At 51.9% G+C, this 16691-nt stretch overlaps 1 protein-coding gene across 6 annotated transcripts in view; it reads right to left on the reverse strand.

The window, feature by feature from the left end:
* The window catches only part of DVL3 (dishevelled segment polarity protein 3), a 41752-nt gene that overhangs the window by 9141 nt on the left and 15920 nt on the right, over nucleotides 1–16691 (reverse strand). For 3 of the 6 annotated variants that reach the window (XM_062603284.1, XM_062603285.1, XM_062603280.1), the window contains exons 2-14: nucleotides 9932–10001; nucleotides 6311–6432; nucleotides 5817–5923; nucleotides 5098–5233; nucleotides 4734–4827; nucleotides 4252–4321; nucleotides 3816–3955; nucleotides 3546–3622; nucleotides 3045–3112; nucleotides 2361–2510; nucleotides 1401–1532; nucleotides 989–1156; nucleotides 157–369 (exon numbers count right to left, since the gene is read on the reverse strand). In XM_062603284.1, the coding sequence (XP_062459268.1) occupies nucleotides 157–369; nucleotides 989–1156; nucleotides 1401–1532; nucleotides 2361–2510; nucleotides 3045–3112; nucleotides 3546–3622; nucleotides 3816–3955; nucleotides 4252–4321; nucleotides 4734–4827; nucleotides 5098–5233; nucleotides 5817–5923; nucleotides 6311–6432; nucleotides 9932–10001 (1547 nt within the window). Of the gene's footprint in view, nucleotides 1–156; nucleotides 370–988; nucleotides 1157–1400; nucleotides 1533–2360; nucleotides 2511–2632; nucleotides 2684–3044; nucleotides 3113–3545; nucleotides 3623–3815; nucleotides 3956–4251; nucleotides 4322–4733; nucleotides 4828–5097; nucleotides 5234–5816; nucleotides 5924–6310; nucleotides 6433–9520; nucleotides 9846–9931; nucleotides 10002–16691 lie in introns of those variants that run through there. The other 3 variants (XM_062603279.1, XM_062603281.1, XM_062603283.1) reach the window with 2 other exon arrangements.

The following is a 16691-nucleotide window of genomic DNA, read 5'->3' on the forward strand; positions in this document are numbered from 1 at the left end:
GTTTCTTTTCAGCTCCAAGTTCTATGACCATTTTTGCCCTGGCTCCCCACACACCTATGGCCTTGCCTAAGCAAGTTCTTGCCTTTTCCTGCTGCTTCCCTGTACTGAACAGGGCATCTGCCCACCTGCAGGCATATTTTTGCTCTTTTCACTCACCTTCACTGTGCTGGCTGCCTGCGCTGCCCCCTCCGTAGCTGTATCCTGGATCAGGGAAGCCAGGGTGGGGGTTGTATGGATGAGGAGGTGGATACTGATATGGGAAAGCCATAGGCCAGGGTGCAGCTCCTGGGTGGGGGAGTGGAGCCAAAGTGTCCTGATCAGAGGCACCGCTGGAACCATCATGATTGTGAAGAGACAGATTAGCCATATCTGCAAGAAAGCAGAGAAAAGTGGTTAATCCAAGCAGAAAGACAACCACATGTAATCAAGAAATTCCCTGTCCATTCTTGCTGGTGGACATGGAGGGGTTCCACAAGGAGACACTAAAAGCTGGCACTCTCCCTGCTTGTCAGTGTATCCATTTGTGCTTCCTGGTTGAACAACAACCAGGCTGTGCCAGTCCAAACTGCCAGTCTAACACAGAGACCAGCTTGGTGGTAAAGGACCACATCAGAGCTACAGCTCACCCTGTCAGTTACTTCCTCCATCCCTCTTATTTAAGCAGAACTCAGTTGTCTGAGCACCACCTCCTTGCCACCACTGGAAGTTCAGAGCCTGAAGACAGTCGGTACAGACTAAGACTCCACTAGGGCTGCCTGGGAGAAAAGATCACATAGTGGGTGACACTGTCAACGCTGCATCCAACTTCACCACCGCAGCAGCATGACAAAGAAACTGGAATATTCTTTATCACTCTCTAACAGTGTCTGTAGAACAAGGGGGCCAGCCTGATGGCAACAGCTGTAGCTATGTCCCCATTGTGTCAGCAGGGCTCTGTAGGACCTCTACCCCCCCATCCTCTCCCTCCCACCCATGCCAAGTGTCATACTTCCACAGAGGTCCCCGAAGATGTAATAGCATTGCTCTGAGAAGGTGATCTTGTTGACGGTATGTCGGATATAGCCAGCCTTCAGCAGATAGCTGGCATATTTGCGGGATTCACGACGGTCTGTAAAGCCCTCCACATGGTGATAGAGCCAATCCACCACATCCGAACCTGCCACCAAACACTGAGTTAAATACAGCAAGAGAAAGACAGCGGCCCTTGAGGCAGCAGGCCCCACTGGAACCAAGACAAAGCGGGCCAGAAGTTGAAAAGGGACTGCACAGCCGAAGGTTCAATTTGTGACTGGCTGGGCCAACAGTTTATGGTGACAGAGATGCTCCCTTGGCATCTACTTGGAAAACAGGCCACCCATTTCCCAGTCCCAGCCTCGGCTGTAGGCAGCACAGTCTCTTACCAATGAAGGCATTGGGGATGGTGATCTTCAGCCACATGCGGTCACGCACCTCCAGGCCTGACTCTGGTGAGGCCATGGCTTTGACAATGGTGGCCATGTCACTGTGGATGGACAGGTGAAAGTCATCGAGGCCTGTGGTGTGGATGAAGGAAGGGAGGCAGAGATGAGAGAGGACAGAAAAGACAACAGGGCTGCATGGAAGCATCACACAAAGGAGGAATGACTAGGGAACAATACATTGCAAACAGCCTTGAGGCACATGCTGTGTAACTCCCCTTCAAGTCTTCCACTGTTATCCTTCACATTAACCATTTCCTTTTGTGCAAAACCCAGGCCAGAGTCTCCTTCCTTCCAGACAGTCCCAAGCAGCTGAGATCCAAAGACTGACAGCTGAGCCCATGCCACAAAGCAAGAGAATTCTCTGCTCCTCACAAACAAACAATGAACTCCTGGCTTTTTGCCCTATCTGAGCTTCCCAGACCCTTACTTCAGGGCTTTCTATACCAGAATTGCCAGAGATCTTCAGAAAAGAACCAGAAGAGACCTGTGTTCAGGAGGACCCTGCCACACTGCAAATCTCTGCCCCTCCATCTTGCCCTATCTGCAGTCTGGAAGGGCAACTGCTCCAGGGACAAGCTGAATCCCTCTGGCCTCACAATCATAGCTGCTAACCCCTGACTGCTTTGAGCCTTTCTTCTGCACCTGCCACAGCTCCCGGACTATACCCAAGCTCTTCTACTCTCCTTACATAGAAGGCTGAAAAATGTGGTATTAATTCACCCAGGCAGAATCCACTGATCCAGGCGCCTGCCTAGTGAGAGCTGCCTCCCTCCTAGTCCCTTGGCAGGGCGTATCTTGCCCGACCCAGCTGTGCCCAAGCAGATGTATTGCTCCCTTTACGGCACAGTGGAGGGCGAGGAAGCTGTGCAGTGGGTGGAGCACGGAGGCACAAGGACTTACGTTCAGTCTCTGGTATGGAGCTGGTGATGGAGGAGCTGGTGGAAGTGATTGTGCTCATGGATGGACTCATACCGTACGCTGGGTAGGTGCCCGTCATTGCTGCTGTGTGAGACACCCAGGCTGCCGGGTCAATGGGCCGAATGGGCTCACCTGCATTGAAGAAAGAGTCAGTCAGCAGCTATAAGAAATTATCCCTTTATCAAACCAGCCTCTGGGGAGGGACAGGGACTCAAGCACAGCCCATTCTATTCCCAGCATCTGCCGGGACTCACCCGGATCGGAGCATGGAGAGTCTGGCCCAGCCCAGATCCGCTGGGGAGCAACTGGGAGAGAAAGAAGAGAGGGAGGGTCAGCAGGACAGGTGCAGAGGGAGAGATCCCCCTATGGCTCAAGGCAGGGGTTTCTCTTTCCTCTGACGCCCCGAGCAAGTGACCCCCCTGCCCCAGTGAAACGCGTCCCCAGCGTGATGTGGGAAGGAGGGCTGGGCTTATGGGCATTTTGGCCTGAGAACAGGACATAGCAGTCTCCTAATAGGAGAGCTGAAAACCCACCAAACCCCAATTCAGTGCCACATGGCATCACACACACAGGGGAGGAACAAGACAACAACCAATCAAGTGTTTAAGGCAGGGCTCTCACATGAGCTGGGCACCAGCATTAAGGGTGAGTCAGCTATCCACTTACTCCTGGGTAACGAGAAGCAGCCACGGGGGCTGGGGTCCCAGCACTTGGCCACCGTCAAGGTGATGGGCCTGCAACACAAAGGTGAGAATTAGAACAAGAGCCCAGTGGCACAAACCTCTGTGTGATGGGTGGATGCTGTGTGCTGGCTCTCTCCTGCAAGACAGGGAGAAGCTGCCAGAAAAGTGCCCTTGTCCCCTCCTCCAGCTCTGGATCTCTTAGCAGTATGGACAAAATGATGCAACACTGCTGAGGGTTGCTGATGCCCCTAGTGAGACGGTATCCCCACAAAAAAGAGGGGCACAGACCCCAATTCACCACCATTCTGTTGGCTGCAATTCTCGCTCTGGGCATGAAAACCCAGAAATCAAAGCAACACCAAGAATGTTAAGTTCTGAGCTTCTGCAGAGCCACTGGCAGAGGTGACTGGAAGACATAACTTGCACACCCCATGCACACACTGTATAGCTGCCCATGGAAGTAAGAAACACCCCAAATACTTACCCTGGCTTGTGCACAATCTCCCTCAGCACCCGCACAGCATCATCGTTGCTCATGTTCTCAAAGTTGATGTCATTTACCTGCAAACAATGAAAAGAGGTGAGTCCCTGAGATGCGATCAGAGGTTGAGCTCCCCACTCAACTCAGCAGTGACTCAGCTTCCCCTTCCAAGAACAGCTTCCTGGGTTTAGCCTGCCGAAGTGCGCAGGGAGGCTTCTGGGTCTTTTCTTATCGTTTTCCCAGGCCCAAAGATGGTATTGTGGGTGTGAGTACCTGCAAGAGCATGTCTCCTGGCTCAATCCTGCCATCAGCTGCCACAGCACCGCCCTTCATGATAGAGCCAATATAAATGCCTCCATCTCCATGCACATTGCTCTGTCCCACAATAGAAATGCCCAGGAAGTTGTATTTCTCTGCAGGGATGGAAAGAGAAAGAAGTAAGACACCATCAAGCAGAAGGCGCAAGCAGCCCCAACCTCAGACAACCCACATGCTAATGACAGTCATTTGCACCCCTGTCCCAGAGAAATGTCCCGGGACACAGAGAAACTCTTGAGAGAACAGTGCTTCAAGACAAGCCACTTTCCTACAGAATCCATCTCCTCACCCCTCCCCGCATGCGCTCTCTTTTGAGTCCTCCCGACTTCCCTCTTCACCACCCAGCCTTGCTCTGTAAGGATCGCAGGGTCCACGCACACCCCCCACTCACCCATGTTCAGTGTGACTGTGATGATGTTCAGGGACATGGTGGAGTCTGTGATGCTGCTGAAGGACGATGACTGCAAAACACAGGTGAAACACGAGATGACCTCCTGTGCCTCAGTAACATTCCCAGTGCCCCAGCTCCCTCCACTCTGTGCTCTGACACTCCCTGTGGCACCACAGCCACCACCCACAATTCCAGCCTTATGCTGGGAGCTTTACAGAGCCACAGGGCATCACCACTGTCCTTATGACCTCTGCAAAGCCAGGACAAGATTTGCAGTCCCAGATTTCAAGGCTACATTGCCCTGGGAAAGGTTTACAGCACTTCATCAGGTCTCAGCACTTGGGCACCACCTGTCCCCATCTGTGCCTACAGCAAACACAATGGAATCCCTGACCATCCCTGAAGCACTGAGTGGAGAGATCCACCAGCTAGCCCACCTTGCCCTGCACTGCCCTTCCCCAGGATACCCAGCCCCTCAGTACCCGCTCAATGCGTGGAGCCTTCTGTTTCCGCCGGCGTCGCTTGTGTCTCCTCATTAGACGAGAAGCACTGCTTTGCTCTGTCGAACTGCTAAACCTAGAGGCAAAAGCAAGAGTCAGATCTGCTGCTGCCAGGGTGGTGGCTCTGGCAGCAAGAGAGCCACAAAAATGGCACAGGGAACAGAGGACTGCAGGGGGAGAACATGTCTGTAGAGGACAGACAATAGCAGAGGGGGCTGCTGGGTGAGACTTTAGCAAGGACTCTGGAGCCCAGGATTACTGTGCTCTACAAGGACATATCTCTCTGTGCTTCTGTGCTGGGAGGCAGGGGGAAGCTAGTGTTCCTCTAGGACCCAAGCTCTCCTACCTGCTGGTGGAGTCATCTTCATCTGAATCGAAGAAGCTGGTGGTCTCCAGCTCACTGCTCATGAGCGTGGAGGAGCTCTCATACCCGCCCAGGTCTCGGCGCCGCTCTCCCTTTACAGTCCCATTTACCCTGGGTGCTATGAAAAGACAAGACAGTGTGTGTTTGAGACAGGCCACAGGGAAACCACTTCTCCTACACAAGACTCACAGCAACCTTCTCAACATGAATCTGTCCATCAGAAAATTCCATCTAGTGTCAGCCAGATCTGAGCCTTCTGAGTCCACCCTGGGATCAGATCCATCTTCTGTGGAATACCTCTTCTATCACTACAGAATGGGCAAGGGGCTGATGGGCCACTTAGGAACAATGCTGCTAAACTCATGGAAGACTTGCATCTGGTTCCTTGCAGAGCAAGTTGTAGCATGGAGTGGCAAAGCTACAGCACACTCTGCTTTTCAGCCAAGAAGGACTGAGGCACTGCTGCCTGCTGCTCTTGAGGTTTGTACAGGACACATCTCCTTTGCCCCCAGAGGTGTCAATATGAAGCTCTGACACAAGATATGTGTTAGTTTCTGCCTCCAGTGTGAGGCTATGGCCTCAGATCACTGAACAGTCCTTCTAAGCCCGGATGGTTCTGCAGAGCAGAGAGCACTGTCCCATGGCTGGAGCCATGACCTAGCCATGCCCTGCAGAGCTCTTGCTGTGTTACCAACACTCACCGTGCTCAGGCCCATCTGTCCGACGGGGTCGTTCCCTTTGGGATGACACCACTGAGTCCGTCTCTGTCTCATTGTCCAAATTTTCTCGACTCCCCCCAGTGTTAGGGCTGTAACGAGATAAAAGGAACAAATATGTCCATCAGGAACAACTTAAAAAGACTCTCTACCTTTGTGCTGGCCAGCACTATCCTCCAGCCATCAGCCAACTGCTTCTTGAGGGACAGGAGCGGAAGTGGGGGGAAACAACCACAGCACATCTATGAGTGCAGGGCAAGGGACGGGAGGAAGCTGTGCCAGCTCTGCCAACTTCCCTGCACTACTTTCAGCATGTCCTTACTCGTTGAATAACAAAGCTCTACTTCAAATCTGCTCCCAGCCCCATCCTCCTCCCCTCTAGCTGCCAATTTGGGTAGGAGTGTCCCAGACTCTGGTCTGGATTTACAGCAGTCACTTTGAGTCCCTCAGAAACCAGGATAGGTGTCCAGGTAACTTACTGGAAAGAGGGAGGCCTGGAGTCTCCAATTCCTCCTGTGCGCTCCATAGAAGGTGGCAGCTCTGTCTGGTTATCAGCACAGACTGAGCCAGCATCTGAATGGGAACCCTCTGCAGACACCAGCTGGAAGAATGAGAGACAGACAATGAAATGGCTGAAGCACTGGGAAAACGTTTATAAGAGTGGCCAAACGAGCTGGCCAAAAGCCTGCCTGGCCCAAGATCTCCTCTCTGACAGCAGACAACAGCAGATGCCCAGGAGCAGGTACGGAACAGGCCAAGCATGTAGCAACATTCCCCCTCAACGCCTTCCCAGACACCGGCTATTTGTGGCTCAGGAATTCCTGACCCAGCAGTGAATCTGGGTGGCTGACAACCCTGCTTGGAGACTCTGACATCATCTGCACACTTATACCACACAAATTTTCCCACTCAGGTAACCTTTAGCACACGTCCTGTATGAAGGAATGGATTTCCCTAGTTGTTCTTACATCAAAAGAGGCAGCTACCAGTCATTCCTTTTCTCAATTTTACCAGCTCAGGACTGAGACCAGCTTTGAAATAGACTCCCAACATTTTCAGGCTTCCACATATACTTCACAAACATTCAGGTTGGGCCCAGTTAATTGTCTTGGGCACAACCTCCAGCCAACCTCTGGGAGACTCAACAGCTTCCCCAGTGCAGAAATTCAAGGGTCAAAACCCAGGAACTCTTTATATCAGCCATGTATTGGTACAGCCCAGGCACACCTACATCTGTGCCTCTGGATCCAAGATAAGCCACCAACTTCAGGGCTCAAGGAATGAGGTGGAGCCTCTTCTGGGAAGAATGGGCTCACCAGTGGTATGAAACAGAGGACAGCTCAAAGGAGCCCAATGGAAAGTGGTTTCACCAACATCGCTCCCCTATCCAGGTCTGCTTTCTCCCCACTTCCAACATGCTTCCACATCTGCCCCACGCCTGTCCCCTGCATAGCATGGACAAGTAGGACGGTTGATTCTCTACCAGTGTCAGGGAGGGACCACAGGGCCCAGTGCCGCACACAAAAGAGGCCGTGGGTCAGCCTGCGGGTCAGCCTGCAGCCAGTCCAGGGAGGTGGGGACACCAGGACAGAGGTGAAGTTTCAGCCTGTGCACCCGAACAAACTGCCAAGCCATTAGCCATCACAGGAGAGGTGGGGGTTGCCCCACTGTGGATCAGGACAGAAGAATCATGAAACACAGGCTGGAAAGCATCTGAACGCTGCACAAACCATAACACCCAGTACAAATGCAGAGGCAGCTCTACTGCTTGCTAGTGAGGTGACCACATCTGCACGGGGACAGAAGCAGATGCCAAGCCAGATGCTGGAAACACAGCCCACTTACACAGGTCTTGAGTGCTTCCCAGGATCATTGGGATGAACCCACCTTCAAGAACTGAGGAAACCATGATAAAGGGAGGGGTGTGTGTGTATCTCACAGGCCATCATTAGGGAAGGGAGAGAGAGGTCTGCTGCCAGGGGGTACTGGGAACAGAGATGTAGCTGGGGCAAGGAAGACAGAGCAGTCCTGAAAAACCCACAGCCAATGCAGCAGACAGGGCAGAGGGCACCCTAGGGTGTCAAAAGCTGCAGAGCCCGTCCCACAAGCCCCAGGACAAGCCCAACAGCTCCTGCTCTCACAACTGTCTAAGCAGCTCCTGTTTCACACTTGCTGGGCTTCCCTCTCTCCAGAAAGCCCCAGGCACATGCCCAGCTCTGCTTTCAGCACCTTCCTGGTGAGTTATCTTCCCAAGACACATCCCATTCCCTGAGGGCGACATCCTGCTCTGGCAGCCACTGCCTGGGAGAACAGGGGAGAAGAGATGCTGGCCAGCACTGTCCAGGGAAAAGACATATAATGCTCTATGCTCTAAGAATTCAACGCAAAACCATGAAAATAGATCTGGACAGAGCAAACTAGCCATAGGCAGCTGTCAAATAGCAGTGAGGAGGAAAGGAGAGGGGGATTCTTGAGCAGGGGGACTAATGCTGCCTTCCTCTAAGACTCCTGAGGCTGAGATTTCCTCCAGGGAAGGTTTTGATAAGCACCCTGCTCTTTTCCTGCTTCTTGCACTATCAGGAAATAGTCATTTGCATCCAAGCTCCTGTCTTTCCCTGTAGCTAAAATTAGTACCAAGTCCCTAAAATAGCCTCATCCCAGCCTGTCTGGCAGAAGCAGCAAAGCAAGTGTCCCCCTTTACCCCTCAGCCCCCAAACCACCCATGGACAAGGAGACTATCAGCAAAGATAGAAAAAGGGATCATTTGCTGTACGTAAAGGTCCCTGAGACTGCTGTCACCCTTCATGCATAAGAGCCAGTACCGGTCAGTGCTAACTCAAGGCATAAGCTCCCCACAAGGAGCTGGCACACCAGAGCAGCAGCATGGTACCTTGGTCACACCAGACAGCTGAAATGGAGCTGTGCCACTCACATGGAACAACCAGAGAGCCGCTACAAGGAAAGCCAGCAGCTACATGGACGCATGGACCACAAGGAAAAGCATGCCAGGTGAAAAAAGAGCAATGGAAAGGGCTCAGAGACTTTGGGACTCCCCATAAGGCAGGTGGGGAAAAAAAGGCAAAGGAAAGGGAAAGGTGGGGAGATGCATTAGGGCAGATGGAGCAGCAGTGGGGATGGAGGCTGTTTTCAGAAGGACCTGATAACCACTAGAAGGAGGGTAGCAGGCATCCACTTGCCAGGGCTATGGCTCTTTGTGCAGCACCCTCTCCTGCCGGGCACCCAGGCAGAACACCACCTTGCGTGCTGCCAGCACCCCATCAGGAGCCTGAGCAGCAGCAGGGCGCCCAGACACTTGGTCCCACCAACCCTGCCCTCCCTCCTGAAACACAGTCGCTTCATGGCCTCCAATCTGGGGCCTAGCTTTTTGATGCAGTGCTAGAAGAAGCATTAGGTCTGACTCAGTCTGATTTGCTGAGGATTTTCACTGTTTAGGGGATTATCTGGCAGCCTCTTGTTTCTTCTGGTGTAGATACACGCTTCCCCATCAGCACAAACTGCAGCTCCGCAGAAGGGGAAAAGGGATAATGGACTATGGAGACTGAATACCCTCTCCCCCCGAAAACAGAGGATCCCATTGGGGGCAGAGGGAGGCATGCAGGCAGGGGACAGAGCATGTGCATGGCATGGCACAGAGGGAGAAGCTTGTCCTGCAGCTGCCCAGGCAGTACCTTTAGTCTTCAGGTCAGTCAAATCCAGTCCGCTTCACCAGCACTAAAGTCACTTAAGCCCTTTGCGCCAGTCACCGGAGCAGAACTTTTCTTGGAAAGCTGACCCTGCCATAGGGGCACATGGGTTATGCTGCAGACAGGCTGGGACCACCACCTCTGCCAACCATCGGTTACCACGAGCTCTCCACAGAGGCATCCTGCATCTCCCCTGGCACAGGGGACCCAGCACCATGCAGCCCCTCTCCAGATGAAGGACTGGAGCATGGTAATCCAGCTCATCAGCTTCATTAGCACTCAGCACACCGACAGTATGTAGCAGTCCCCGTGCCTCACTTGGCACTGTGCAACCAAACAGTGGTTTTCAGAGAGGAGAAACAGGCAGTGAGATACTGAAGCAATGGGCTTGCTTACCCAAGACACCACCCGGCCGTTGAAGCAGGGAAGCTTGGCATTGTCATCAGAGATCTCTTCTTTCACCACCCTGTAGAGGGGAGAAGAAGCAGTCAGAGCTGGGTCCAGGACTTAAGAAAAGGAGACTTTCCCAGGCAGGTGTTTGCACCCAACAACAGGCAGCCCAGGCTTGGAGACTGGGTAGGGGAAGAAATAGCAGCTCCCTCCTGCTGCTGGGCTACAGCTTTCTATGCCCACAGCTATGACTGGCAGGCTGGAGAGAAGATGAGGGAGAAATGGGCTTTCCTGTTTGCATCCAGCTGTTTAATCCCCCAATTCACACTTTAATCAATTAAAAAAAAAAAAAAAAAATCAGAGCATATCACAGAATCATAGCATCATTTAGGTTGGAAAATATCTTTAAGACCACCACCAAGTCCAACTGTTAACCCAGCACTGCCAAGTCCACCACTAAACCATGTCCCTTGGTGCCATACCTATATGTCTTTTAAATACCTCCAGGGGTGGTGACTCCACCACCCCCCTGCACAGCCTGTTCCAGTGCTTGACAACCATTTCCACAAAGGAATTTTTCCTAATATCCAATCTAAACCTTCCCTGGTGTAACTTGTGTTCATTTCTCTTGTCCTATGGCTTGGGAGAAGAGACTGACACCCACCTTGTTACAACCTCCTGTCAAGTAGCTGTAGAGAGCAATAAGGTTCCCCCTGAGCCTCCCTTTTCTCCAGGCTGAACACCCCCAGTTCCCTCAGCTGCTCTTCATCACACTTGTTCCCCAGACCCTTCACCAGCTTTGTTGCCCTTCTTTGGACCCGCCTCCAGCACTTCAATGTCCCTCTTGTATTGAGGGGCCCAGAACTGAGCACAGGATTTGAGGTGCAACCTCACCAATGCCAAGTACAGGGGATGATCACTGTCCTGGCCCTGCTGGCCACACTGTTTCTGATACAGGACAGGATGCCATTGGCCTTCTTGGCTGCCTGGGTACAAGCTGGCTCATGTTCGGTTGTCAGTCAGCATCCCCAGGTCCTTTTCCATCAAGCAGCTTTCCAGCCACTCTTACCCAAGCCTGCAGTGTTACATGGGGTTGAGCCCCCGTTGTTATGACCCAGGGGCAGGACCCAGCACTTTGTCGTGTTGAACCTCATACCACTGGCCACAGCCCATTGATCCAGCCTGCCCAGATCCCTCTGCAGAGCCTTCCTACCCTCCAGCAGATCAATACTCCCACCCAGCTTGGTGTCATCTGCAGATTTACTGAGGATGCACTCAATTCCCTCATCCAGATCAATACAGATATTAAATAGAACTGGCCCAAGTGCTGAGTGGTGAGAACACCACTTGTGACTGGCCACCAACTGGATTTAACTCCATTCACCACCACTCTTTGGGCTCTACCCAGCTGGTTTTACCCAGAGAACAGTACACCCATCCAAGCCATGAGCAGCCAGTTTCTTCAGGAGAGTGCTAAGGGAAATGATGTCAAAGGCTTTACTAAAGGGCAGGTAGACAACATCCACAGCCCTTCCCTCACCTACTAAGCAGGTCAACGTGTCATAGAAGGAGATCAGGTTAGTCAAGCAGGACCTTTCATAAACCTATGTTGACTGGGCCTCATCATCTGGCTGTCCTGCACATACCCCATGAAGGCTATCAAGATGATCTGTGCCATAACCCTCCCCATCACTGAGGTCAGACTGACAGGCCTGCAGTTCCCTGGATCCTCCTTCCAGCCCTTCTTGTAGCCAGGCATCACACATCTGCTAACTTCCAGTCAGCTGTGACCTCCCCACGGTGCCAGGACTGCTGATAAATGATGGGAAGTGGCTTGGTGAGCACTTCTGCCAACCTCCTTAGTACCTTGGCTGGATCCCATCTAGCCCCATAGACTTGTGTGTATCTAAGTGGTATAGCACTTCACTCACTGCATTTCCCCTTGGATTACAGGGGCTTCATTCTGTTCCTGTCCCTGTCTCCATCTCCCAGCTCAGGAGAATCTAAAACTCATTTTGTCATTGCTGTGCCCAAGATGGCCTCCAACCACCACATCACCCACAACTCCTTCTCTGCTCACAAACAGGTCCAGTTGGCATCTTCCCTAGTTGATGCCCTTGCCAGCTGTGGCAGGAAGTTATCTTCCACAAGCTCCAGGCACCTCCTAGACTGTTTTCTCTCTGCTGTATTGCATTTCCAGTAGACATATTTCCACCACTTTGCTTCTCTCTAAATAAATACATAATTTAAACCTCTCTATAACGATCTGAAAGAATCGCAACCTATGCCAGAGATTTCTAATAGATGAAAGTGCAATACATTAAACATACTGCTTCCCAAATGTTACTGTTGCTTTTTAATCACCTACATAATATTTCAACATCACTTCAAGCTTTACACTTGTACCAGAATGTCATGTTCCTGCATTACACAAACAGCTACATTATTATCAGTCTTCATAATGGAGGAACTACTGATAATTTTCCCTCCCAATAGTAAAAACATAATTTTTCTTTAGAGAGAAGTTTTATTCTATTTTACATATCACTGGCACCATATCACTTCCACACTGAGTATGCAATCAAAACAAGTTGTTAATTCACTGGATTCATTTAATACAACCTTTGATAAATCAAATTTAATGGTAAAATGGCTTTAAGAAGCTCATTTTCTTTTCTACTCAATGACATTTTAAGTACTCCTCTTTAACACAAAAATATCTTACAAGTAATTTGTGATATTAATTTCCCCTTCCAAGCTATACCTAAGATAGCTTGACATCTACTGCACTTTAAAAAAACAATGTAGTAATGAAAAAGTGAATAATTATTTTTTTTTTGGGGGGTGGGGGGTGGGGAGAGAATCCAACAGACGAAGAACAAATGTGAAACCAAGGGAGGTAATATATTAAGAAGTAGCAGCTTATAAGTAATTAACAGAGTACACAGAGGTGGGATTCCATCAACAGCTCTGAAGGGTCCCCAGGCCACTCCCCAACTCACGAAGAATCAGAGGATGCAAGCGTGGGATGCGGAGCTGTGACCCATTGCCCCAGACTGCTGGGCTGTCCAGGCACTGCCATCGAGTCCCAGCACACTGGGGCTTGGAGAAACAGGTACTCTGTACTACCTGCTGCGCCAACAGCTGCCCAAACTGCCACCAAGAACGGGGTAGCAAGGCTTGCCAACACTTGCAAGGCATCAGCAAAAGGCAAATGAACAGGGCCCAGAGACCAAAGCCCAGGAAGCAGGCTCCCTCCACCCTGCCAGCCACACTGGTTGCTCCAGTGTCACACATGCTCAGCAAAGGGCTGTCCCATGGGGTGAAAGGCAGCATGTTGCCATGTCTTTGCTGGCAGCTGGCATTCACAATCCCTGCCCAGCCTAGAGAGCCAGTAAAGAGACTGGACAAATGCTGTCCTTCCCTGGCAGGCACAGATGAGGAGGTCACAGTCCAAGCAGTCTAATCCACTCCCAAGATGTGCGTTAATTCCTCCTGCACAGATGGAGAAGCAGGAAAAAGCAGGAAAAGAGCACTGAGGATGGATCAAAACCATGCTGGCTTAATGCTTCTTCAGCATGCCTTATGCCAGCCTCTGCCCAAAGCCCCTGCAGCCCGGGCTGAGTGTCAAACACAGGCAGTCCCCCCAGGACCTGTCCTCTTTGATGCCCATCTCAACCCTTTCCAATGCAGGCAAGTTGCCGTCTCCTCACTTCCAAGTGCTTGCACACCCCCTGGCCTGGCTGCACTAGCATCCATTCATGCTGTCGCCAGCAGCCTGGACTTCATCCAATTCCTAGAGAGAACTTCAGGCAGAGCCAATTTTCAGTGCTGCATGCTGCCTGCTCAGGGTCACAGAGACCTGCCTGTGGGTGAGGGGACAGGGTGATATATTTGCAGGGTCAGGGTGGCCAACCACTAAGCACAAATGAACTATTCCACTCTCAGTGGGGACAGAGGAAACCAACCCCCAAGACCCCCCACCCACCCTCAACTGCAATACCCGGTGCAGAACAAGCTCTCTCTGTGCTGAGAGCAGGTCCCTCCTATCACCCCATTGCTGTCCCAGACATCCCAGGGGTCAGATCCACCCCAGAGCAGTTCACTCCCTCCTTCCCCAGCCACTACACTATTTACCAGTATTTATCACCCAGATGCCAAAGCACAATGGGTTATATATTTAGACTCTACAGTCTGATAGTGCTGGAGTCAGGCACATGCTGAGCAGGAATACCTGCAGTCCTGCTCATGTCCGCCACCCCTCACCCTATTCATGCCCTGCATTCCTCTCCAGTCTCAGCCTCAACCCTGAGCTGCAGCCTCACTCCCCCACCTCTCACCACTCTCTTCAAGTCACACTTCTGACACGAACGAGACTGCAGGTTCACGTCAGAAGCTGCCAACCGAGCAGCCTCTGGGGGAGCTGTGAGCAGTGCCACGTTTCTCCTCCGCGGATGCATGGGGAGGCAGCCATGAGAGGGAACTGCCCCATGGATGTACTGGCAGGGAAAACCATCCTGCGAATGTGCTGGGAAGAGCCCCAGCTGATGGGGTTTGAACCCGGGAATCCCAAAAGAGCAGACGCAGAAGGAGCTCGAGCTCTCTCGATTCTCTAAACGCCTTTCCTTTCGGTAGGAGCCACCACAGCCCAGGGAAAACATCTGCCCAGTGCTGATTTCAAAGTTTTTAGTTTACCCTTCACCAGGGCAGCCCAGTTTCAGATTTTCCCATGTTTTGAGTCCTGCTGGGGGCTGGGCACAACACGACCAAGAACGGGGCCAAGAAAAACCCTTCTATGGAGAGGCAGCCCATACCTTGCCCAGGCGAGCCTGGGTCCAGCTCTCTCGGCACTGCCACCCTACATGCAGAATCTCCCAGCAGACCAGGTGCTGGCAGACCCCTGTCCCATCCCCGGGGCAGGCAGACATGCTGAGACCAAGCTGCAGGCTCAGCGCCTGGCCCGCAGGCCCAGCACTCCCCAGCATTCATCTGCCTTGAATTTTCCAACAAAGAGACCTGCGGGAGGGAGGAAGCAGGGAGGAGGAAGGAGGGAGGGTTACAGGGGAGGCAGGCCGAGAGGCTGGATGATTCAACCACTATCCCCAGCGACTGGCCGAGCTGGGGGGAGGAGGAGGGTGGGGGCGAGGCTTTGGCTGCCGCAGGAGCCCAGCTGGGGTGTGCAGAGGGGGCTGCCAGGGCTGACACAAGCAGCACATCTACTCCCATGCAACTGGGGGAGGGGAAGGGGCAGCAGGGAGGAAAGCGGGAGGAAACCCAGCTCACACCCTGGCTCAATCCCTACCCTCCCACCAGCTTCTCTGGAAGAGCCAGCAGACCCTCTCCGCACGGCCTGGGAAGATGCCATGCTCCCAGCTTCCCTTCCCTCCTGCTCCGTCCCAGCAGGAGCAGCTGGCAGCCTGGAACAAGGATGCAGAGGCAGCCGAGAGACAGGCAGGCAGACGCTGCCTTCTCCAGGGAGCTCCAACCCTGCTTCAGGAAATTAGAGGGTATTTTATATCACAGAGTCATGTCCTAGGAATGAGGGAAGGTGGGGAAACAAGACAGTGTGCAGAGGACAGAAAAGAGGCCATAAACCCCAAGTCTTGGAGACGGCTGCGCTGTGTCAGAGACCTCAGGCTGCACAGACGCTACCAGCGCAGCTGCTGTGCTCCCAACCTCCCCGTTTCCCCTCGGTGGCCTCCAGCCGGGTGAGGCTGCAGATACAAGGGAGTTTCTAGCTTCAGACAGCTTCGGTCTCTCCCGAGTGGGACCTGCTCACTAGTGAGGTCTCAGCAAAGCACATGGATGGAGTAACAAGCCCAGTGAAAGAAGAAATGCAAGAGGCACAGACAAACGCCCCAGCGGGAGGATTTGAACCTCAGCTCTGGATGCAGGCTGGAGCTCCGCAGCGATTGCTGCCCATCTCCGTCGGTCCCGCCCCCAACTTTATCTATCTAAGGGCTTACAATGGGGAGGATACTCGGAGAGAAGCATTCATGTGATGTGGCAGGAATGAAAAAAGCTGGATCTGACACTGGGAGATCAGTACCCAGCAAGAAGGTGAGGGAAGGGGACCCATCAAGGATATTAATTAGCTCGATAGCCAGGATGAAAAGTAGTCTGTTACTAGACAGAGATGCAAAGACTGAGAAGACAACTAAGCAGTGACAATTTCATGCTGAAAAGATATAAAGCTAGTAGAGAGCAGATGAATAAATGGTCTTTTCCTTCATTTAGTTCAATTACTAAGAAGAAATCTTTACAGAACAACAATTTTTTCCAACACTGCAAAACCCAGAAATTCAATATTAAACTTAATCTTCTATTATAACCTCTCAAAAGTGCACGGATTAGGTAGGTCATTATTCTGACCTTAACAGCCTCTTATCTCTTACAGCCCGCAAAAGAAGAAAACAAGCAAACAAAAACCATCAGGAGACTTTTTACCCAATGGCACAAGCTTCAGGGATTTTTCACACCAGAAATGTGATCTCATTTTCATGACCTGTAGTACACGCCCCTTAGGGCAGGGATGTTTTGTCTCCAAATGATCGTATAGATTAATAATGCTGCATAGCAAAAGGAAGCACCTTCATGTGTTACTATCCCAATGTGAGCATCTCTTAGTTCTAGAGCAAAATCTTCCTCCCTTCTGCAAAATAGAATGCTGAGGCCACAGGGATGAACTCTGCAGCCATTTCACCAGAAGAGAAAATTGGACAAGACAATTCCCTGACATAGCTGGGATTTCAGATGGGAATTACTT

This window comes from Pezoporus occidentalis, unplaced genomic scaffold, assembly GCF_034315485.1.
Source record: "Pezoporus occidentalis ecotype Australia unplaced genomic scaffold, CSIRO_AGI_Poc_V1 ctg8, whole genome shotgun sequence".
NCBI classification, from domain to species: domain Eukaryota; kingdom Metazoa; phylum Chordata; class Aves; order Psittaciformes; family Psittacidae; genus Pezoporus; species Pezoporus occidentalis.